General features: G+C 38.3%; 7 protein-coding genes and 1 non-coding gene across 22 annotated transcripts in view; 4 read left to right on the forward strand and 4 right to left on the reverse strand.

Annotated features, from left to right (window-relative positions):
• Positions 1–5,002, forward strand: part of LOC108628255 (pleckstrin homology domain-containing family G member 5) — a 67,009-nt gene extending 62,007 nt beyond the window's left edge. For 4 of the 7 annotated variants that reach the window (XM_018030042.2, XM_026816353.1, XM_026816354.1 and 1 more), the window contains 12 exons: positions 121–397; positions 719–864; positions 948–1,259; positions 1,340–1,489; positions 1,605–1,865; positions 1,943–2,194; positions 2,254–2,468; positions 2,566–2,736; positions 2,920–3,149; positions 3,501–3,727; positions 3,846–4,101; positions 4,173–5,002. In XM_018030042.2, the coding sequence (XP_017885531.1) occupies positions 121–397; positions 719–864; positions 948–1,259; positions 1,340–1,489; positions 1,605–1,865; positions 1,943–2,194; positions 2,254–2,468; positions 2,566–2,736; positions 2,920–3,149; positions 3,501–3,727; positions 3,846–3,851 (2,247 nt within the window). In that variant the 3' untranslated portion in view covers positions 3,852–4,101; positions 4,173–5,002. Of the gene's footprint in view, positions 1–120; positions 398–718; positions 865–947; positions 1,260–1,339; positions 1,490–1,604; positions 1,866–1,942; positions 2,195–2,253; positions 2,469–2,565; positions 2,737–2,919; positions 3,150–3,500; positions 3,728–3,845; positions 4,102–4,172 lie in introns of those variants that run through there. The other 3 variants (XM_018030044.2, XM_018030043.2, XM_026816355.1) reach the window with 3 other exon arrangements.
• Lztr1 (Leucine zipper like transcription regulator 1) lies at positions 443–8,766 on the reverse strand. 4 transcript variants are annotated; one of them, XM_018030048.2, is made up of 10 exons: positions 8,596–8,766; positions 8,310–8,529; positions 7,672–7,980; positions 7,449–7,563; positions 6,654–7,382; positions 6,138–6,588; positions 5,894–6,072; positions 5,528–5,812; positions 5,339–5,459; positions 443–658 (listed from the first exon to the last, which is right to left on the reverse strand). In XM_018030048.2, exons 2-9 carry the CDS (start codon positions 8,414–8,416, stop codon positions 5,340–5,342), a joined length of 2,295 nt encoding a protein of 764 aa, XP_017885537.1. In that variant the 5' UTR covers positions 8,417–8,529; positions 8,596–8,766; the 3' UTR covers positions 443–658; position 5,339. The 4 variants fall into 4 exon arrangements, with proteins under 4 accessions (XP_017885537.1, XP_026672159.1, XP_017885539.1 ...); XM_026816358.1 differs by lacking the exon at positions 8,310–8,529; XM_018030050.2 differs by lacking the exon at positions 7,672–7,980.
• Positions 8,767–8,989: 223 nt separating this feature from the next.
• On the forward strand, positions 8,990–10,471 carry LOC108628258 (ADP-ribosylation factor-like protein 3). The gene is made up of 4 exons (XM_018030051.2): positions 8,990–9,355; positions 9,464–9,650; positions 9,727–9,908; positions 9,976–10,471. The coding sequence occupies exons 1-4, from the start codon at positions 9,218–9,220 to the stop codon at positions 10,201–10,203; spliced, it is 735 nt and encodes a 244-aa protein (XP_017885540.1). The 5' UTR covers positions 8,990–9,217; the 3' UTR covers positions 10,204–10,471.
• LOC108628247 (nucleolar protein 16) lies at positions 9,697–11,667 on the reverse strand. Of its 4 annotated transcripts, none has more exons than XM_026816359.1 (4): positions 11,463–11,667; positions 11,039–11,366; positions 10,810–10,965; positions 9,697–9,767 (listed from the first exon to the last, which is right to left on the reverse strand). In XM_026816359.1, the coding sequence occupies exons 1-3, from the start codon at positions 11,561–11,563 to the stop codon at positions 10,828–10,830; spliced, it is 567 nt and encodes a 188-aa protein (XP_026672160.1). In that variant the 5' UTR covers positions 11,564–11,667; the 3' UTR covers positions 9,697–9,767; positions 10,810–10,827. The 4 variants fall into 4 exon arrangements, with proteins under 4 accessions (XP_026672160.1, XP_026672162.1, XP_026672161.1 ...); XM_026816360.1 differs by lacking the exon at positions 9,697–9,767 and adding an exon at positions 10,598–10,722; XM_026816361.1 differs by lacking the exon at positions 10,810–10,965 and having other exon boundaries at positions 9,699–9,767.
• A 14-nt stretch (positions 11,668–11,681) lies between these two features.
• Positions 11,682–14,129, reverse strand: LOC108628294 (cuticle protein 21.3). The gene is made up of 2 exons (XM_018030127.2): positions 13,927–14,129; positions 11,682–13,676 (listed from the first exon to the last, which is right to left on the reverse strand). The coding sequence occupies exons 1-2, from the start codon at positions 13,936–13,938 to the stop codon at positions 12,807–12,809; spliced, it is 882 nt and encodes a 293-aa protein (XP_017885616.1). The 5' UTR covers positions 13,939–14,129; the 3' UTR covers positions 11,682–12,806.
• On the forward strand, positions 14,119–20,347 carry mal (molybdenum cofactor sulfurase). 3 transcript variants are annotated; one of them, XM_018030126.2, is made up of 8 exons: positions 14,119–14,207; positions 17,059–17,162; positions 17,286–17,442; positions 17,514–18,161; positions 18,262–19,223; positions 19,281–19,478; positions 19,538–19,752; positions 19,812–20,347. In XM_018030126.2, exons 2-8 carry the CDS (start codon positions 17,069–17,071, stop codon positions 19,995–19,997), a joined length of 2,460 nt encoding a protein of 819 aa, XP_017885615.1. In that variant the 5' UTR covers positions 14,119–14,207; positions 17,059–17,068; the 3' UTR covers positions 19,998–20,347. The 3 variants fall into 3 exon arrangements, with proteins under 3 accessions (XP_017885615.1, XP_026672158.1, XP_017885614.1); XM_026816357.1 differs by lacking the exon at positions 14,119–14,207 and adding an exon at positions 16,695–16,832 and having other exon boundaries at positions 16,980–17,162; XM_018030125.2 differs by lacking the exon at positions 14,119–14,207 and adding an exon at positions 16,859–16,979.
• TRNAS-GCU (transfer RNA serine (anticodon GCU)) lies at positions 16,351–16,432 on the reverse strand. Its single transcript has one exon. It is a non-coding gene; the product is annotated as a tRNA-Ser (tRNA).
• A 197-nt stretch (positions 20,348–20,544) lies between the features above and the next one.
• The window catches only part of Rab27 (RAS oncogene family member Rab27), a 6,092-nt gene continuing 3,716 nt past the window's right edge, over positions 20,545–22,920 (forward strand). The window contains exons 1-4 of the mRNA XM_018030128.2: positions 20,545–21,168; positions 21,359–21,429; positions 21,676–21,790; positions 22,322–22,434. Of these exons, the coding sequence (XP_017885617.1) occupies positions 21,025–21,168; positions 21,359–21,429; positions 21,676–21,790; positions 22,322–22,434 (443 nt within the window). The 5' untranslated portion in view covers positions 20,545–21,024. The remainder of the gene's footprint in view (positions 21,169–21,358; positions 21,430–21,675; positions 21,791–22,321; positions 22,435–22,920) is intronic.

Raw genomic sequence — 22,920 nt, forward strand, 5'->3', positions numbered from 1 at the left:
CTTCTGGGATTGACTGTATAGCCAATACATCCCTAAGAACTTCTTGTCCAAACTATTTTGAATGGAAATTTTTATTATTTCTTATCTTTAACTAAAATTCATTTAACGTTTAATTTGTAGAGCTACCGAACTCGCAGCGGTCGTTTCTTTAGCGTTTCGACGGAGGACTCGAGCGTCGACTCCGAGGTCGGTAGCAGCAACACGCTTACGTCTGGCCGGAGCTCCGTTGGAGCTGCGGGGTTCAAGGCCAGCAAACAGCGTTGGAGCGGGTTCTTCATGAATACGAAAGGTACCAAGCTCGACTCGCTCACTGCACAGCTTGACGAATACGATAAACACGGCGTGCCGAAGCTAACGGACGGACAATTACCTTACGAGCTCACCCTTAACGAGGACGGTAAGCGATTTATTTGTTTAAATTCAGAGATAAGGATTACGCTGATGGTTTTTATATAACAAACTTATATTTGTACCCAATAAATTATCTTACAATGCAAAACATTTACGATATTCTTGTAACAATGATTGTTCTTTCTTTATACACCGTCAACGGTGTTTCCGGTTGGGTAAAGGTATTTCACAGTCTCGTTTGACGAATCCACGTACGATCTTCTAGTGGAAACAATCTCACCGGCTTCGAATTGCGAGACAGTCCAAGCTGAAACGATGCAAAGACATAGTTTAATTAAATATCGAAAATTAAACATTTTTGTTATAGGCTTGTACAATCTCGAAGAGGACTGGCGTGAAATCGTACAGAACTCGGATCAATTGCCAGAAAAGCAGCAGCAGCAGCAGACTGCTTTATGGGAACTAGCCCAGACAGAAGTGGCTTATATTAAGACTCTAAAAGTCGTTACTGACGTGAGTATTCCTGCGAAACTTTCTTTAATTTTTACAGATTTCTTATACGTTTCTCATAATTTTACACTCTCGATCGATTCTAGCTCTTCATGGCATGCCTCTGCAGCCTGCAATCCTCGAATATCCTGAACGAGGTCGACAGAACAAAACTGTTCAGCAACATCCCTGAAATCTACGCCGCGAACCGGTACTTCTGGACGGAGTACGTTCTATCGATGATAAATTCTTCGAGAACCACTAACCAACCCCTCGATCCCGGTCATCTTCTGCAAGGTTTCGAGACCTTCGAGCAAACGTTCGCGCCTTACACCAGATATTGCTCGGAGCAGAGCAAATGCCAACAATACTGCAGGGACCGACTTAACGATAATCAACTCTTCACGGTCTATCTGGTGGTAAGTTAAAAAAGTGATCGAAGAGGAAGAACCGAAATTCGCCGTAGGACACTTTTTGACAAAGACTGTTTGTTATCCAGTGGTGCGAAACTCAGAAAGATTGCAACCGATTGAAATTGCTCGACATATTGGTGAAACCTATGCAGAGACTGACAAAATATTCGCTCCTCTTGAAGGCTATTCACAAGAACACGGAGAACGAAGAGCAGCGAGCGGAATTGACACACATGGTAAGAACTATTATTCACTGACCTCTATGAAACCTTAAATAATGAATTAGTAGTGTTCTACAGAGATTAGTGCTGTTATTTTGCATTCGGTTGATGCTTATAAACTATGTTACAGATCAAATCCGTGGACGACTTTGTAGCTTCGGTAAACGCTGCTTTAAGGAGGAGCGAAGAGACGGCACGGTTAGCCAGCGCCGCGTGTCGAATAGAGAATTACGACGTGGTCGAGTCTAAGGACGAAGAATTAGAGAAACTAATTAGGCATTACAGCACGTTCGACATTACCACGGTTCCGATACCGGGTTGTCCCAGGGACACGCTCAGAGTACTCCTTCGCGAAGGAGATCTGAAGTTGAGAGACGCTGCCAGTAGTAAAGTAAGTAATAATCACGACCAGAATAAGCGAAAAGTCTAGGATTGAGAAAGGATAATGAAAACTTGAATGTCTCTCAGACGGAGGTCCACGTACTATTATTAACGGACATGCTATTGATTTGTAAACCGTCGACCAAGAAAGCCTCGTCCAGTGGTTCGGCTGGCACACTTGGCGGAGGTCTGAAGATAATAAGACAACCGTACGTAATCGATCGAATTCGAATACACGAATTGAAGGAATCAACCAGTTTGGGTTTGATTTATCTGAACGAATACGGAGCGGTGTCAGGTGCTTTAGTTCTTAGCGCTGGTGAATCAAAATTAGCCAAGGTACTGATCTTTAAGAAAATCTAATTACGGTGCGTGTTGACCGTTCCATTTTTTTTCAGTCTTGGATAGAATCGATAAAGAAAGCTCAGCAACAATTCGCGTTAATGAAAGTGCCACCGCTTGGTAGCACCATGAACTTGAGTACGGTCAGTAGACAGCCGAGCACTTTCCTCAGTGACGTTGAATACGAGCAGGAAGAATACGAGGGCATTGTGAAAACACCTCGAGGAAGCAGTAGAGCATCGAGAGTAAGCAGTCTCGCGCACAGTAACAGGTATGGAACGATGTTCTAATTAGACGGTAGACAGGGGAAGAAGCGGATTAGCTTATCAAAGGGATGCGAGTTGGAATAACGAAAGTCGTTTTTCCAGTGGGAGCATAGAGATGGAAGGCGTCTCGCCGGGAAACAGTACCTTCCTGCCTAGTTACAATGCGAGCAGAAATGTAAGCGTTGAAACAAGCGAACCACCCCGAGCTTCGAGCGTATCGTCGGAAGAAGGGGGTGAGAGTTCAGGACACAATCACAGACCTTTACAAATAAGGTAGACACACAGAATGTGACTAGAACGTATTTAGAAAATATCAGATGTTCGTAGAAGTTTCATAAGTTAAATTAAGGAGTCGGGAATCATTATATCATCATATGTAGTGAAACTTCTGCGTGCATCCAACAATTAGCACAACCGTTTAATTGCAATCTGACCGACATTTGACCATTATTTTAGTCCTAACAAATTTGATAATAGACGATATCTGATGAGTAAGTCACCGACGCCTAACACGCTGAGCGTTCAAGTGCCGGCATACTCTAGTTTGGGCCAATCGCTGCCAAACTTGACCCTAGCCACCTCGCCACAAACTTCGACCGTTTCTCCGACACCGCCAAATTCGCTTCTAATTGTACCCCAAATAACAAAGAGCAAGGACACGTTGCTTTCACCAGGGCACCGAGGTAGCAATTACCCACGCGGGAATATACGTTTTTCCATCTCCCTCACCCCTTAGAAGGCTATCTAGATGACCACGAACACCGACGAACTTAGCACTGTGCATGCTTCAAACAAAGATCTTAGGATAGGAAAATACAGAATGTTTAAAAATTAAGGTTTCAAACAAGAAGTTGAAAAGAAACCCTGATTTATTTATCCCCGTTGCACCAATCAATTCTATTGCCCATCCGTAATCTTCCTCGAGTCCTTTTACCAAGAAATTAATTAACGTGAAGTCTATAGCATGATATTGGCATGCAAAAATGAATGTTAGCGAGCGTGTTGCATCGAGGTGTTAACTGAAACAATAATACTAGGTATCTCGTACCCACCACCGTCGCCCCCGAGAGGGGCACTGAGAAGAGCGTTTGCTATTCCTCAGTCACGAAACCCACCTCTCGTTAAAACGAGACACATAAGCACGTCTGTGACGCAAACGATACAGCCTGCGATGACTCTAGACACGGATGCGATCGAAGAGAGACGAAGAAGGTTGGAACCTTCGCACAGGATGCCATCGACTAGTAGCATCGCGGAGGAAAAGGTTTATATAAAAGACGTGCCTCAACGTCTCAATTAAAAACGCTTTTCGAACTTGAAATAATATCTCGTTTTTTTTCTTGCAAGAAGAGCGGCTTGGGAACGGCATGTTTTTGTTTTAGAAATGACGAGAGCTAACATACAAGAGTAACCTGCCGAAACGATAAATTGCTACGGACCATTTGTATTTGATGAGGGCGTACGGATACAGCATTTTGAGAAGAAAAGAATGTAGATTTCTGTTATCTGTATAAAAGTGCTGCACACACTTTCATTCAGATTCAGAAAATGGTTTGGCAAATACGTGAAAGGATTCAACTTGAGTAAACGTCTCGTACTCCCTGTGCCTACGACACAACTCAAGCAATTTTACAATCGGTAAGCGCGGAACATGTTCGAGCTCTGTTCAAAGGGAAATGTAAGCAAGTGTGATCCTAACTTTGTTTCAGATTGGGGCCATTCGAAATCAACGTGAAGTTTGTACCACGACCGTATCGTCGTAACTAATTTGAATTCTAGCCGTGTAACTCCTAGATCTCATTTTGTAATTAATTCTTGGCACGGCGCTGGCTGACACGGCCAAGTTTATCAAATATTATTCTAGATCATTCAACTTTCTAAGCGACAAACAGAACAAAAAAGAAAGAGGCCTACTTAGTGTAATCAATATCACGACTATTTATTGTGATTTAAATTTAGATGACTACAATAGTTGGATATAAAATGCCTCTAGAGAAGCAATTTTAAACGCGTTCAAAATTCGTGATAATAAATGACGTAAAAAAAATAAAGATACGAACATTTAGAAGCGAAAATTCACGCGTAGGGTAAACTCACACTTTATGTAGAAAAAACAAAAAATTTGAGAGTAAATACGCTGTCCCTCGTATAAACTTCGATAAAATATACGATTTACGAGTGTGGGAGAAAAAGCGTGACATAAAAAAAGACACATTTACTCTAAGTACAAATTCGACTTCATAATATTTTGTTCATGAGACTGAACTGGATAGACGGACTATTCGATGAAGACGTCACCTAACTAGAGACAACACACACACACACACACATACACAGAAAGAAAACGAGAGCAATGATTTTATACGAGCTCCTTTGCGTAAGGTTTCTTTCAACTCCCTTCCCTCATCCCCCCAAAAAATGTATGCAGCTTGCATTAAGCTTGAAATGTTAAATTACGATTAAACAAGTATTGATTGTGCATGTATGTACGATCGTTCACGATTAAGCGACAAAATATAGTATGTAAATAATTTATTAATCAATTAACTAGTTTAATGCCCAATCGAATTCCCCTTTCCTATATCTTCCTACGTAATTTTCTGACAGTGAAATATATAACAATCTGCTTTATTGATTTTATTAATAATCTTTTGAATTCGCCGCACGAGATGATACATATAGTTTATTTTTCGCTACTTAATTCATATTTACTTTATTTCTTTACAACGACTTCGCAGGGAATTATATGTACAAACGTTTTTGAGATCTTTGATATATCAGTTTCAGTCGCTCGATTCAGTTTTCGCATTCCGTTTACCTATACACATACGCGCACGGTGTTGAGGATTTTTAGAATACTGTATCATACACTTACGTCAGCAATCATTCGCCATGTCCTGGCACGTTCGAGCCTCGCTGCGTTCGTCGGCCAGTGCCTCTACGATGTCTAACAGAAGCTCTCGGCTCAGTTGCTTTAACCTTGGAAGCCTCGCGACCTGCAATAATTTATTAGAATAGATTTTCTGGTAGAAGAATGAAATCGAAATATCACTGCAATATGTACCTTCGTAAAGTGATGCACAATGAGATTCAACGCGTACTTCTTCATGTCAACAGCTTGCATTCTGTCCGCCGCCTCCAGGATCTGTATCACGTTTTCGAATGTGACATTCATCTCGAGGTTCTGCTTGCAAAATGTCTGCAATCGATTATTTGTGAAACCGTAAAAAACCGGCGCAGTGAATAAATACAAAGAGTCTTCAGGTGGCATTGAGACATCCGCATAGTAGATGTACCTCAATAATGAGTCGAAGGACTCGGAAGATGGAATCATTTCACCGATTTGTATCTGTAAACAAAAAATTTGCGAGTTTTCTTACTTTGCATTTAATTATTCCGGAGAAATGATGTTCAAAGATCAACAACTCACGTTTACTGTATTATTTTCCGGCATAAAAGAACGGAACATGCCTTCGAAATAGGTACACCGTGCCGCGAGAATGGCCTTATGAGCTGGAATCGGCACACCATCTAACATTAAAGTTATATCACAGAATTCTTTTCCTACACTCTTCAGAAATGCTTCCATGTCCTGTACCAAAGTTGTTCCTACAATAAAAAAAAACAAATTTGAATATTTAGTCACATGGACAGACTATATTGTACAGTCATACCTGCACTGAGATTACATTGTATAGGAAAGGCTCCTTTCTGAGGCTTCTGCCTCTTTCGAATAATTTCCACCATTAACGGCTGATCCAAGGTTTCAAATTCTTTACTCATTACGATCTCGTTGTAATTGATTTCTTTTACAATAAAGCTAAGACAGAAGTCCTTTATGAAATATAGCTTCAATTGGGCAGCGTTGTGCAATGCTTCTAAAACATTCGCGTGACTTATCGTCCTTTTCAAGTATTGAACACATAACTGCTCCAGGCGTTTCATGTTGAATTGCAAAGCTAAACGATATACGTCCATCATGAGTAAAACAATCCTATTGCTTAGCGGATCTTCTACACGACTACTCGATCCATCTTCGCCTTTCTTCGTCGGATCGATTCGATCGGTGTAAATGTAATTTAAAACCATTTCAAATGCCTCTGGTACAGCATCTTTCAGTCTCACCTAAGTAACATTAGGACAATTTTATAATTTCATCGTGACTAAGGAAAATAATATAGATAATTTACCTCTAATAATGGCATTTCTTTGACCGGCACGTCCGCGGTACCGGACACTTCCTCCAAGTATTTATCGCGTTTCTCTCGAGCTTGTCTGATCCGGGTTCTAAGGAACTGGGAACGAGCTGCTACCATGGCTATATGAGCGGGTATCCTCGTTTCTGTATCTCCTACAATGAATTCTACATCACAGAACAAGCGACCGTTCAGGAATCTCCCGAAATCGTCGTCCAAGGTGCACTTTGGATAAGACGAGAACTGGAATCTGTACGTTTCGCTAGATCGTACGTTATTGTCGACCGTCCCGCCAAAGATGAACATTGCCTCTCCGATCACCGCGGCCGCATGATACACGCGACCGGACGGAACCTGACTATCAGGGGATGGCAAAATGACGTTCCATGTTTGCGTGTCGAGATCGTAGCAATGAAGATCGTTAGGCAACGTAGAATCAGCCGCGCCGCCGAAAACGTAAAGGTGTCTATCGAAGCTGACCATAGTGTGGCCGTATCGTCGCGGCGGTGGAGGAGGCGCACCACGGAGAATATGTTCCGTCGAAATTCGCGTCCATCGTTTCTCTCGAAAATGAAATTGGAAGAGACTGTTCGTGATCTTGGCTCCGCTCTGGCCGCTAAATACAAACATGGATTCACGCGCTACTGCTACAGGAAAATTGCAGCATGTCGGCGGACAATCACCAGATTGAACAACTTCCTCCCACACTCTCGATTCCCCAGGCTAAAACGAATGAAGAGTAATAAATGTTCCGATACTATCTCAAGTACGCTGCGTCGAAAAACTTACCAGTAACGATATTGTCCACATATCATTTAATCTTGCGTTGCCATCATAGCCGGCAAATATCCATAATTTATTATCATACACTGCTGCTCCGTGAGCAGATCTAGCTACGGGAGTTCTACAAAGAAATTGCAAAAGTTATGTCGCTCTCATGCGTGCCAAAGACGGTTCTAAAGAACAACCAGATATAAAAACGAATCAAATGAAACAGTTAAATAAAACATACTTTCCAATAAACTTCCATTCCGTCCACTGGCCGGTTTGAAATCGATATTCGAACAGGTCATTTTTATTGGTAAGATTTGAATTGGAATGTATATCGCCGGTGTAACCACCAAATACGAACATAGAAGAATCATGCACAACTGCAGAATGATGATAACGAGGAGCAGGAGGTGCTCCTGTTGCAAATGCACGTCCCCAGGACTTCTCTTTCACATCAAATCTCAACAAGTCATTCAACATTCTTGTACCATTATCACCACCAAATACATAGATCGCATCTTTGTATGCTACAACAGTGTGTTTGCTACGCCTGTGTATAATACAATACAATTGTGAATTGTTGGAATAATGCATTTACAAAGCTCTTGCTAATGTAACATTTAATAATAACAGGAGAACAAGATTCAACTAATAAATCATAATAATTAACTACTAGTGGTATTTGAAAAAATTATATTAGAGGTAATAAAAATTCTGGACCATTTGGGTGTAATTTATGTACATAGAATTTTTAATAATAAGTCTTTGGATAAAGATAAGAATTAAATGAAAAATTGAAAATGCTGGAAATGACTGTGATACTGAGTATGAAAATTTAAAGTAACTGTTCGAGTGGCAATGGGAATTAATTAAGTATACCTGGCGCCAACGAATTCATCGCATTCTGGCATTTGCTGCCAACGATGGACAGTTTCAAAAGGACCAAAATCAAGCGTTAAGCACTCTGCGGTTGCAACGTTATCCATTTTTTATTATCTCAAACGACGGCAATTACTTTAAGAAACTCATTGTTAACCTATTCATTAGTAATTCATGATTGTTCCTCATTCTTTGAGACATTCATCAAAAAGAAATAAATCTGAAATCGCGTTTAAAGTCAAGCTTCAATAATGTTACATGATATTTAATAAATCCTTTTTATTACCTAAAGATCCTGTGGACTATCTGCTGACGGCAGAACTGTCAAAATAGTCCGGTCCCATTGATCGGGTAAATTACAGTCAAGTACAAATGCGCACGACAAAATTTACAAGTGTTTATTTCATGTGATCGACATTATATAAAATCGTGTCTTATAATATATCCATGGCATTCACGATATCACTGAAAAGTCACCCTGGCACTCAGGCACAACTCAGGCTCAGGAATCTGATGCTGTCAAACCTGGCTGACCTAACCCCACAGACATAAACGTCCCCCTAACTGCCCCTACACCTACACTACCAGGTAGACACTCACGTAACTGCGGTGTGTCACCAACACATGCACAATCACTAGGGACGTGAAACCGTGAAACTCGGTGAAACCAGTCCTTCCAAAATCTTTGAAGCAGAGTGTGTCATTATCATTTCACATGAATGCTAATGATCTTCGCGTGTAAATGTATCATGAATCCTGTAAACAACGTGCGCACAATTGGAACGATGTGAGGTGCATGTCACGCGGTGAAGTGATAACACGCGCAAGGCAACGTGCGAGCACGCGGACTTGAGAAAGTCGGTCCTACTTTTCGGTATTTTCGTCAAAGAAAACAATAGCCAGGAAGAATGATACCCAATGCACTGCGAAACGGGCGAACGATATTTTGGATCGGTTGCACTTGTATTGGGACGTACGTCGCGTACCGGTACTGGAAAAAGCGAGAGCTTCTAGCGATAGATGAAGGTTTCGAAGAGGTTTCGAAGGTTAGAGGCCGATTTAAATTGATTTGGCTCGATGAATCCTCTTTGTGTTCGTGATTCATTTCTGAGTTCGTACATTCGGCTACAGTTATTACCACTTTCCTTTTATAGATGGACGATAGTCAGGAGAAACGTGTGCTGTTGTTGGGTTTAAATGGAGCTGGTAAAACTTCTATTGTAAACCAAATATGTGTTGCGAATGGCGATGAAAAGTTTTATACTGCTCCCCCAAAACCAACAGAAGGTTCTTGTATATATAGAGTTAAACATGGAAATATATTTTACAATATTTGGGACAGTATGTAAATTTAACTACTAAGACAAAGGAAGGAACACTGTTCAAATATGTAATCAACAATTCCTTTTATTGCTAGTTGGAGGCTCAGATTCCACTAGGAAGTATTGGACTGCTTTTCTGCAAGACACAGATTTATTATTGTTTGTAGTAGATGCATCAGATGTAAACAAATTAGCTTCAGCTGCTTTCATTCTCAAACAGTTGTTAAGTGATGCAAGGATGGATGATGTACCAATTTTAGTAATTGCTAATAAACAGGTAAATGTTTTTAGGAATACCCATTTAGAAGCTGACGATATCTAATAAATTTTATGTGTAAAATCAGGATTCTCCTAATGCACTGCAGCCCGAAGAAGTTAAGAAAGCTTTAGATTTATTAAGTATCTCTCCTCACAAGCATAAGGTAGAAGTAATTGGATGCGAAACGAGACCATTACCCGTAATGTCACCAGAAACAACGGAATATTCTTGGTACCATGCATCTATAGATTCTGTTAGAAAAAAGATATTTCAAATGGCAAAAAATAATGCGTCCGGTCCTTTGTTTTGTTAAAAATAACTCTTTACATAAGGAAAAAAGAAATGAAAGGAAAGAACAGTATGCTTAACTTGCTATACTGTGTATGATTTTTTCACCAAATTGAGAGCACAGATTGTTTAAAATGAACATTTTCATGAAAAATAATTGAAGCTTTAAGAAAACAATACAAATAAAATACATAATTTTTTAAGGGTTTCTCAGTATGATATGTTTACAGTCATTTAACTTTATTACACTTTTTATACTGCTTTTTTCAGCTTTTATATATATATTTAATAAATTATTTATTTACCTCATGAATCATACTAAATATTTCTCTCTTATTCTTTTTTCTTCTTTATGCAGCACGCATAATATATATTTAATACAATTTTTGTAATTAATATATACAATAAGGATACAGAGATTATATTTCGAAATAAAAATCTATTTTAATGTTTCATGATGTATAATAGTAATACACTTAAAGACACGTATGATGCTCTATTTCTTCATGTACAAGTTAATATTTTTCTTTCTTAATGTTCTTATCTAAGCCATGCAGAATTAATTGATTTATTTGTCTTACATATATTCAAATACTTTATATACAGAAATTTGTATCAAAATAAAATATACCTGTATTGAAATGAATAACTAGCTAGAATTGTTTTGTTCAGTTTTGCTCTTAAGGTACTCATTGTACTGCTCAGGAATGTTTTTAAATACTTTGATTTTAGCACGTATCTGCTTCCAAGTCAATTGATTATAATTCTTTCTGTCTAATGCCATAGCCTACACAGTTGATTCAATAATAAGTAACATTTTATTTGTGTAAAATAAATTATCGTTAAGAAAGGAACATTACCTTATAATCTTCCCCATGCTTGTCCATCAAATAGGTGAGGAAATTCACTTGGCTATTCGGTAGCCTGAACATCCTCTTTCTTGGTGCCTTTGCCTCTGCTTCTAGCTCTTCCGCTACATGTACTTTTGCAGGCACCATTTCAACGTCATGTTCTTCATTTTGTGACTGATCTTCAGCATCAGTAATCTTCCAATTTTTAACATTCTTAATGATATCTTCTCTAACATTGGGTACCTTTAAAACCTCGTTTGGATCGTACGCTAAACCCATTTCTTTTAAGTTAGTACGGGTGGATTTCGTTACTTCCCACGACTTTTTTATTTGAGAACTGCGAACAACATTTTATTTATACAATTATTTGTAGTTAACAAGAAAACCTGTGCTTCATCGCATCGGTACGACGTGTCTTTATGGTTATATTTACCACGTTATTGTCGGCAGTTTAGTTGACTTATTCCGCAGTCGTTTACGATTTACATTCATGCGGAATTTCTTCCTACGTTTCACTTTTCTTATTTTCGTCATAATTATGATCCTAGATTACCACGTGTTTTCGGATTATATTTTTTTACTTCCGATACACGTGCGTTATACACCTCACGCTACGCAGCGCTTCCTCACCCAGCCTCACCTACAATGTTTCATGATTTCGAACGCCTAAGGGTTCAGAAGTTCTTCCAGAAACAAAGATATTTGTACGTACATTTACTTGAACCCAGATTACGATTCCGATGTCGATCATCGATCATCATTCATTGTACGCTGCTGACCTCAAAATAACAGTGCCTTACAATTAGTACACGATCGAAAGTTCTTTTATAAAGCGCAATAAAGTTCGAGCACGTTTTTCATTGTTGTTCCACGGTCTTTTGTTATCATTTCCTATTGGAATACGATTTCACAATAGCCATTAAAAAGATCGGATACTCGAGAACTTTTAAATATGTTTCATATGCGATGAATAATATAGAGCAATTTTATTGGCATTTGTGATTTGATTTCATTAATGAATGCAATGTCCCGTGTGTTTAATAATATACGATTTTCCTCGCATCAATTATTATGGAAATGGTGAATGTGCTAATTTAAAACGAAATAATGAAAAACAAATCGAAACCTCATTTATTCATTATCTTTTGCAAATAAACTCTCTCCATAACAGCTAGCCGATACATTGTTTACCGCTTTTTTCGAGGTGCAATTAGGTAGAGCGAAGTAATAGGGCAATCATTTAATTTAAAAATGTATATTTACCTCGTAAACATTTTAATTTATTTATCATTTAATATTACAAACAATAAATTGTTTCATGCCGAGAAAATGTTTTGTTAACTATAGAGCAGGAAAGATGGATGGTGGAATAATAAATGGTATAAATACAATTAATATCACCTATACTTAATTGTACGCCACATTTATTGTGTACTTCTACACTCGTACAGATCGTACATCTGGCATCCAATTTTATTGCTCTGATTTTATGAAATTATTCAAACATTTATCTACAAATATCGAGTAAGATCGTCTTATTGTCCCTTAAGTCTACGATGGATCATTCCGACCATCAATAAATACTTCAATAAAGTTCATTCAAGATTTTAACGTGGACGAACTTAATCGAAGTAACAAGGTGCACGTTCTTTATAATCTTCAACTCTCCAAAATCTCGCAGAAGACTGAAATCTTGTTCAGACTCGAAGAATTCAGAGAAGTCAAGATTTAACACCTGGCACAAGAAATCAAAGGGTTAAGACGCGCAGTCGTGAATTTACCAAGCGTAGCTGGTGCCAAGACCGTTGAAGACGGTGTGGACAACAGGTGCGGCCGCTTCGTAGCTGTAAGCCTTGGAGTACAGTGCAGCCGAGGGAGCAGCAGCGTATGTCTTGGTCAAAAGTGGAGCCTGGGCGATAGAGGTAGTATACGCAGCTGGGGCGATGGAGGCGGTGTATGCAGCCGGAGCGATGGAGGCGGTGTATGCAGCCGGGGCGATGGAGGCGGTGTACGCAGACGGGGCGAGCAGGGCACTCTTGGCGTAGACCGGAGAATGGGCAGCGTATTCGTAACTCTTGGTCAAGAGAGAAGCAGCCGGTGCAGCGTGTAAGAAGGAAGCAGCTGGTGCGGATTGCAAAAGAGGAGCTGAGTAGGTTTTGGCGTAGAGTTGAGCTGGTGCGGCGATGGCAGCCTTGGCGATCAGGGGAGCTGGTGCGGCGATGGCAGCCTTGGCGATCAGGGGAGCTGGTGCGGCGTAGCTCTTGGCTAACAGAGGTGCGTTATAAGGGAGAGCATAGGATTTGGCCAACAAGGGTGAGCCATAGCTGTACGGAGCGGCGTAGCTCTTTGCGATGAGAGGTGTCGCAGTCGGGGCGAGGTAAGTCTGAGCTGCGTAGCCAGCTTTCACGATAGGAGCGTAGTTCAAGTAGCCGTCGTTGCTGATGCTCTGGCTGCTCACGCGGACGAACGAGTGTGCAGAATCGTCGGACTTGCTGTAGGAGGAGATCACGTTCTGACCGCCGTAGCCCTTCTGCGTGGACTCCTGGCTGAAACCGATGCTGCTGAGGTCGCCAGAAGACGATGCGATATTGTACGCCGCTGGACCACCAGCACTGGCTAATGCCAAACAGGCTGCGAGTACTACAAACTAAAGGAAAATTTATTATACATGTATACTCCGTAGGAAATAAATCAGTTTTGCGAAAACAAACTCTCGATCATAAAAAATCTTGAGCATTCAATGAAAGATCAGAATATTAAAAAGTCTTTTACATAAAAGAGACCAAGAAATGAAAATAATTATTTTCAAGTAATAAATGAAGCTTTCTTCCAAGGAACATTTTTATTATTTCGTATCAACGACTTTCACGAGAGTACGCGTTCACAAAGAAACTTACCTGAAATGCCATTTTGCTTTTTGAGTGAACAAGTTGCTGACTTCTGACAAAATTCGAAACTCGGCCCAGTATTTATATGCAGTAGATTGCAGGGGGATCAATCGAATTTTCGGTGCCACTACACCCAATGGGATTGGGCAGGGCTGATCGAGGGAGAGGGAAACTGTACCATGAGACCTTTTTCTCGTTCGAAAGGAATCATTAAGAAAGAAGGATGGAAAGTAGTGAGCAAAAGATAGTTAAGGGGGACATGGACACGTCTGGCATGATTCGCTAATTTGGTAAGCGCAACTTATCAATTGATCGACTTAAATATTTGTTTTAAAACAACGTATAGATTTCTATGCTCTAAAAACAGTTTTATACGCAACGCGATGAAGTCAAATTAATGAAATTTATTGCAGTAACATTACTGTCATAAAATTTTCCTATCAATTAAATACTTGTTTCCTCATACATCCTGTTTCCAAAATCATTGATATCATCTAATATTGCACTGATTTTTATCTTTTAATTAGTCGTTATAGTTCTAAAAACTTGCCTTCCAGTGAATTTTGATACTATCTTCATTTTTTAATCATGTCATTTTTAGTAATTGAGAAATGTAGCATTCTTTTAAAAAAGGCTAACAATTAAGAGATTTCTGTCAATATGAGGATTACAAGCATTGAATGTAATGAAGCGTGTTTTATTTTATTTGATCCTCATTGCACATTACCGTCGATATTTTTCACGTAACACCTTTGGTGAAGGTGCACATTTATCGGATTCCATGTGAGTGGCCTTTTTTCAAGTTACTCGACTTATCCTTTATTACATAAAAAGAATGTCCTACGTCACATAAGGCGTTTACCCTTTTTTTCGCCTTATTTCTTGGCCTTCTCCTCATTTATGTAACGCGAGACATATACCAATGTCGTGATATTGTAAAACTCGTCAAGGCCACACTTTCTCCAAATTGTGGCACTGACACATAATACCATACGCGTTCAGCCACCGGTTCCACGCAACTTTTGCACGTGTGTCGGTGATCGAGTTACAATATTAGGTGGAGTCTGGATGTCCTGCCCCGGAGGTGAATAGTTTTGCGTAGCGAAACGAAATAGGTGTGTCAAAGTCGCAACCCCGAAGCGATTCGTCATGACGTAATTTCAAGTTCCGATCCAGATTGCACCTACAGCGTTATTAATTTAATGAAATGCCACGCCATTTGGAAGGAGACTTTCTTTTTTACTTTTCGACATTTAAAAACGTGAACTATTAACGCAGCTTTCTCTATGAATAGACTTTTCATTCTGATTCATTTCATTCCACGAAATATTTTCTTTAATATCTCTGTCTTCGTTAGTCTCCTTGGTTCATCTTGCCTGCTGACACTTGGTGTATTTGTCGAAGATTGATTTTCCCTCTTCATCCACTCTTCAATGCGTTTTTTTAGCGCTCGGTCGCGGTCTTCGTCGGCTAAGGAAAAGTCCGTAAAAATATTGTCGATCTTGATCTCCTGGTCGCAAGGTCGATCGAGCGAGTAGCTCTGAATCTTCTGAATCGCTTGCGTGAACCAATACGGTTCGGGATCTTCGACGGGAATCGTTGCTCTTCTGATTACTGGCATTTCATCGTCAGAGTCTTCTGATGCTATCGATGAATTATCGAAATCTGTGGACGTCGATGGCTTTCCTAGTCCTCCAAGACCAAAGTTTTGCATTTAGCAATTGTATTCCTGGAATCGCTAAACGACTCACCTGTTCTGTCAAGATCGTTTAGGGTTCTCATAGAATCTTTGCTAACAGCTGAATAGGAAGGTACTGGATCGTAACCACCAATAGTTTTATATCTGATATAAAGATTTTTAAGAATTTTTGAGGTACGCGGTGATAACGTTTTACTTTTGATTAACCGTTTGGTCATTGCAAGATATTCTTCTATTGGTGTTAAATATCTCGACGAATCTATTACGGAACATTGCAATTTATGTCTACAAAAATAACTCGGATTTCCTCTATTCTATTGGACTTCAATTCACCTGCAGGAGTGTCGGATATTCTTTCGGAATTATCAGTGAAAAATTTATCAATATCGTGATTTACTACTTCAGCCAGTTCCGTGGGTTCTGTGATCTCATCACTCCAATGTGATGGTCTGGGAGGTCGTCCTGTCCCAGTATCATCTTGCATTATTTAACCACTTAGCACTAATTTCTAATAAAAAATATAATGGAACATTTTTATAAAAGTAACTTATGTGCTAGGTTACATAAAATTTATTTATTTCGACTGTCACTTGGTATTGTTTCACATGAAATACCTCTTTTATTCAAACGTGTTTCCTTTTGTAAAAAAGTCTTATTTTTAAATGTTTATATAAATATTTAAAAAAATAATTCGATTGTAAAAATATGCAAGAAAAAAAAACAAAACAGAAACTCGACGAGGATGGGATTCGAACCCACGCGTGCAGAGCACATTGGATTAGCAGTCCAACGCCTTAACCACTCGGCCACCTCGTCACATGAACAAGTAGTATTTAAATGCACCTGTTATACGTCAATTAATTTAATTCAATAAAAATACCTTTCACTTTCGGAGTCATTGAACACATTTTTTATTGTCCACTGTGCGCTGTGGTATATCGTAGGAAGTACAATTGCATCTGTTCCGTATCCTATATGCATATTTATGTATGTACTCGATACGTAATCGTGTTACATAATTAAAAGCGAGGCACGTATTTATACATAGCCTACTGTACTAGTTCTACTGTAGATTCGTTCTAATTCATACGAATAGAGATTCGTAATTTATTGCACCATCCGAAGCTCTTGATTAAATGGATAGTATGAAAAACATGTTGAGCACTCGTCTCCAAGCAACTCTTATCGCATTTATTTTCTTTTGAGTTCGTAAATGGTAATCTATTCAAATATATTGCAAGTTGTGTTCGGTACATGCAGACCTTGTAATAGTACAATTATAAGTACTATGATAAGCTGTTTTGTCTTTTATTCTGTAAACTGCGGGTAGTGGAATATGGTGCTTATATATCTGTCTTGTTAGGTAATCATTCACGTACTGACTTGTCAGTATTGCACTTGACAATGTAAATTTTATTAGTCCACATTACCGTATGTTATAGAAAGCTCGATATGGAAGACACAGTACATTTAGGAGTATCGTATACTTCGACATACGATGAAGAACTCACGAAACGACTCGAAAATGATTTCTCAAGGACCGAGGGTAAGTGACAAATAGTTTTTAAATATTTTTTAATCATTGTAGATCGCGCAGACGAATGAAGAGGGGAGAAAATCGATTTCTCGCTGTTCAGATAAAATATTTTTTTCGTCGTTCAATTTTTAGAGGAGTGTTACCTGGACCACGCGGGTGCGACACTATATTCCGACACGCAAATAAAACATGTTGCTTCCGATTTGCATAATTCGCTTTACGGCAATCCGCATTCTATTGGGAGTGCAAGTAACGTGACTCAAGATATCATTGAACGCATGAGATATCTGTAAGACTTTAAGTAGATAAATATTATTGTAGGATCTAGGTCAAGTTTGATAATGATTTTGATTCATTCAGAATTTTAGATCACTTTTCTGTATCTCCCGATGAGTACAGCGTGATCTTCACATCAGGCGCGACTGCAGCCTTGAAAATAATAGCTGACACGTTCGTCTTTAGTAATGATGAAAAAAATAAGTCAGGACACTTCATTTATACGCAGGATAATCATACTTCCGTTGTTGGTATGAGAGAAGTTTTCGCAAAAAGGGGAGCAAAAATAATGTGCTTGAGACACAATAATGCCTTTGAAATATTCAATTCTCCCTTGAAATCTAAGAGCTCTTGTTCACAAGAGAGCAACTCATTATTTGCTTATCCTGCCCAGTGCAATTTTTCTGGTTTAAAGTATCCTTTATCGTGGATTAAAGACGTACGTAATAACGCTCTCTCTAATATAATTTCCAATACATCTACAAAGTGGTACGTTTTACTTGATGCTGCTGCTTTCGCAGCAACAAGTAAACTGGATCTCTCTATCTACAAACCAGATTTTGTCTGTCTATCATTTTACAAAATGTTTGGATATCCTACTGGTATTGGCGCATTGTTAGTAAAGAATTCTAGCGCAGAAGTACTTAACAAGGTTTATTACGGCGGTGGGACCATAGATGTTTCTTTGACTACTGAATTATTTCACATAAAACGGAAAGATCTCAGTTCAAGGTATAATCAGAATTATTCTCGGAAATTCGATCATCTCAATCAGAATTGCAATCGCACACTTCAAGAAAAGTTTAAAATAATCTATCTTATCGTGTTACAGATTTGAAGATGGTACTCTACCATTTCTCTCTATAGTTTCCTTGAAACATGGTTTTGATATATTGTCATCTATCACGATGGAGAAAATATCAAAGCATGTATTTTCACTTGCAAAATCATTGCACAATTCATTGTTGATGCTCCACCACAGTAATGGGAAGCCAGTTGTTAAACTGTACTCTGACACTGATTATGAGAATCGTGAGATGCAAGGGGGTATTGTTGCATTTAATCTTATGCGTTCTAATGGTGAATATGTGGGATACATGGAGGTATTGAGCATGGCAGCATTGTTCAAGATACACCTCAGAACTGGTTGCTTCTGCAATCCAGGTGCTTGCCAGAGGCATTTAGGATTATCGAATACAGAAGTTCTTCAAAACTATGAGGCTGGATATGTTTGTGGAGGTGCTGCAGATTTAATAAATGGCAGACCAACAGGCGCTATTAGAATCTCATTTGGATACATGTCCACGATCAAAGATGTGCAAACTTTATTGCTTATGATTAAACAATCGTTTGTGGATGGTTCACCAATATATAAAATTCCAGATTGGTGGCTAAGCCACAAAACACTCTTACATGCAAAGTATTATCATAACGATGCGAATGTAAAAAGTATAACAAGTAATAATGAACAGGAGATTACAAACAAGTTACAAACAGTAAAGGAATCACTAATGCACTTAATCAATGAGAATCCATTCTTTAAATTGACCAAAAATACTACTGTTAAGAAGAAATGCATTTTGGAGCAATTGTACATATATCCAATAAAATCTTGTGCTGCTTATAAGATAGCAGATTCTTGGAGTTTAAATTCTAAGGGATTGCAGTATGACAGAGAATGGATGATTATTTCATCTGCTGGTACTTGCTTGACGCAAAAGCAACATATCAATCTCTGTTTACTGAGGCCAGTTATATTTAAGGACAAAGGAATAATGCAGTTACATTATCCAGGTAAAAATTTAGTCCGCTGTTCTTGCGAATAAAACTAATGTAATCAAAATATTTTAGATATGCCTTCGATAGACGTTTCGTTAGACAATAATTCTATAAATACTATGGAGGGAACAGTATGTCAAAGTAGAGTTTGTGGACACAAAGTACAGGGTACTGATTGTGGTACAGATGTTTCCGAGTGGTTGAGTTTAGCAGTAGGATTACCAAATTTAAGGCTCATAAGACAAACTGACAGTGACAAGGAAAAGAAAGGTACTTGATGGAATTATAAAAATGATATCTTATCGTCTGATTACATTTTTTCTTTGCAGGAAGCAATAAACCAGAATTATCGTTCTCTAGTCAAGCTCAATATTTATTGATAAATAAAGCAAGTGTATTATGGCTCAGTGATAAAATATCTAACACAGAAGTTAAGAAGGACACTATTATACACAGATTCAGAGGAAATATGATACTAAGTAGCTGTGAACCCTTTGAAGAAACAGAATGGAAATATGTTACTATTGGAAAGAACAATTTTGTGGTATGTCTAAAATATGAAATAAATGAGATATGATTCTTTGATTGATAAATTTTCTCTAGGTGGCTGGACCATGTACAAGGTGTCAAATGATTTGCATTGATCAAACCACTGGTTTAAAGACAGTAGAACCATTGCGTACACTTGCAGAACATTTTCATGGAAAATTAAAGTTTGGTATATATTTAACCAAAGAAAGTACAGAAGATGGTATTCTTAGTATTGGGGATACTGTTCAAATCTCGTAATTGAATGTGTAATGTCGTTATCAGTTAAAAAAAAGTAAACATATTCCCTTGTGAGGTTATGCAGATACCAGGCTCTGAATATTACGAAACGAATAATATGTTATACAAACCGTGTTCATAAACACTTGGTATTAGCATGTACGTTAATCTTCCAAGTATTTATTTGAAAATTTATACGAAAGTATAACAATTCATATCTCGATCTCGATACATATAAAATGCTTCACAGCTGCCAACGTTCCTACGTAACGCCAAACTTCATTCAATTTATATTATTTAATACTATTTTATCTTAAATATAAAATCGACATTCCTTTGTAACATTAAATATACAGAGTATATGCATTTAATGGATCTAAATGCATTAAATCTAAAAACGCCCAGAATTCGAATTGTTTTATATTCTTTAACTATACACTTACCCCACATAATAAATTGCGATAATAATAATCGGGTATTTAATTTTTAAATCTAGGAAATAGGATTGTTTAATTCTTTACTTGGTTTATTATAAAATTATAGCTTCCTCTGCCAGTTTCCTTCGTCAGCTTTGGTAGTACTGCAACTATCAGCAGTTTCCGTGGGCATCGTGTAGTTCCATGCGCATCTGTGCAATACGTCACTGTGTAGGAGGTTCGGCATCGTTCAGCATTGTTAAATATCCAGCAAGCTGTTGAACGTCGCGAGCCTCATTTGTTTAACTGTGATCGCGGAAGATAATCATTTGCGATAACGCGCGGTGTTATCTAACGTATGTACGAAATCCGAAATCCGCGGAACCTTTTGAAAATCGTATACGTAGGCAACAGGTGTCTAATGTCGCACATGTATTGCTTTGACAGTGGCTACGAGACTAAATAATCGAACCCACGCGCGATTACGACAATCTCTCGAATGCAATTTATCAAATTTCGAGTGATGATAGAAACGATCGATACATTTTTATATCGAGGCACGTCCCTGTTTTAATAAGCTCCGATCCGCGATAACAGTGCGCGATAATCGTGTATCGTAATCGGTCGCGAAAATGGAATACGATTATCTAATTAAGTTCTTGGCTCTCGGAAACTCGGGTGTCGGAAAAACGAGTTTCCTTTATCAGTACACCGACAGCATGTTCGAGTCCCGCTTTAATTCTACCGTCGGGATTGATTTTAAAGAGAAACGTGTGGTAAGAAAATTACTCCATCATTAGAGTTTCATTAGATTATTACAGTTAAAACAGAATAAAACTCATACTAAATTGGTGTAATTTACCATGAATATTTTAATAGTAGTATAGTAGAAAGCATGAATGTAAGTAGGTTTTAACACATGTACATATGTTGCTACTTACGAGCCAGAATAATTAATTATTACAGGCATATCAGACGCCAAATGGTAGAACACAACGTGTGCACTTACAGCTGTGGGATACAGCTGGTCAAGAGCGGTAACATTTGCTATAATAATATGTTTGGGAATTTGCATTTCAATAGTAATCATGCATATGAAACAAGTCTTCTAGTTTCCTTTGCAAATTGTTTTATATTTCAAATGCTTTAGACGATATAATTTATTTTTTAATACATAGAATAATAAATATATTCATAAATACAAGCTTCAGCAAGTATTATAGCATTTTATAAGAGAGTATTGTTACATTTCATGCAAGTGCTTCAATAATATTAATATTCAGGTTCAGAAGTCTAACTACAGCCTTTTACCGGGATTCCATGGGTTTCCTTCTAATTTTTGATCTGACCAATGAGCTGTCCTTTCTTGAAGTTAGAAATTGGCTGGAACAGCTTAGGGTACTCGTCATTTATTAACATTATCTATGTAATGAACGATGATTTGAGTAAAGATCTGTCTATAATAGCAAGAATTACATATTGATGTCTTGATTGGTTTCATATGTTGCATGATGAGAATTCAAGTAGTACTAGTAATGGTTATTTTGGTGTAGTAGAGAAAAGTTCAATATATTTTGCATGGAAATTAAATCACTAATTACATTATCTGCATGCATTAAACAAATAATTGTAGGTAAAAGAGTAGTAGTAGACGTAACAGTAGATGACACATTTTTTTATTAAATAAATGTTCTTTACAGTTTTTTTTCTATTCTGCGTTGCGTAAAAGCTCAAACTGTCGTTCGATCGAAGATGCTAAAAAACTTTAGTATAAGTGGTTTTCATTAAATTATCAAATTATTTCCTTTATTATATCTCATTGTGATAGAGCTATATAATTAGAGTTGTCTCGACCTTTGCATCATGGCACGTTTTTATTTCTCGTCGAATTTCGATTCCCTTGTTTGATTCATGTTTGTACACGTGTAGACTCACGCATATTGCGAAGATCCAGACATAATTCTCTGTGGAAACAAATCCGATCTCGAAGACAAACGAGTTGTTAGTGAACATAAGGCACGGGAATTAGCGGAGAAGCATGGGTAAATAATATAGTACACGTCATTCATTATGTTCTTCATTTATCATGCGATTAATTCGTCCTCGTCATCTTCCTCCATGAGATATCATAGAATGAGAAGTTTTATGTTTCCTCTTCTAAAAACCGAAACCGAATTGTCCTTTATAATTTTATGTACCGACCAATCCTAATCCATCGGAATGATCGAAAGTCATCATATCAAATTGTTTCGTCGTCTATAATTATCGATCAATCATTTTATCCCACTCTCGCTTTCTTCCATTTGCACGATCAAAGATTTTCACACGAAATTGTGATTTATATATGAGTTCGAATCAAGATCGAGGATCTCAATGAGTTGTGCTTCTCAGTTTGGTATACCTGGAAACAAGCGCTGCTACGGGTCAAAACGTGGCACGTGCCGTGGAGATACTTTTGGACCGCGTCATGAGCAGGATGGAAACAACCGTAGACAAGTCGCTGCTACCACACCAAAGAGTGTTGCGAT

Source organism: Ceratina calcarata, unplaced genomic scaffold (assembly GCF_001652005.2).
Source record: "Ceratina calcarata isolate Rehan_Ccalc_2016 unplaced genomic scaffold, ASM165200v1 scaffold514.2, whole genome shotgun sequence".
NCBI classification, from domain to species: domain Eukaryota; kingdom Metazoa; phylum Arthropoda; class Insecta; order Hymenoptera; family Apidae; genus Ceratina; species Ceratina calcarata.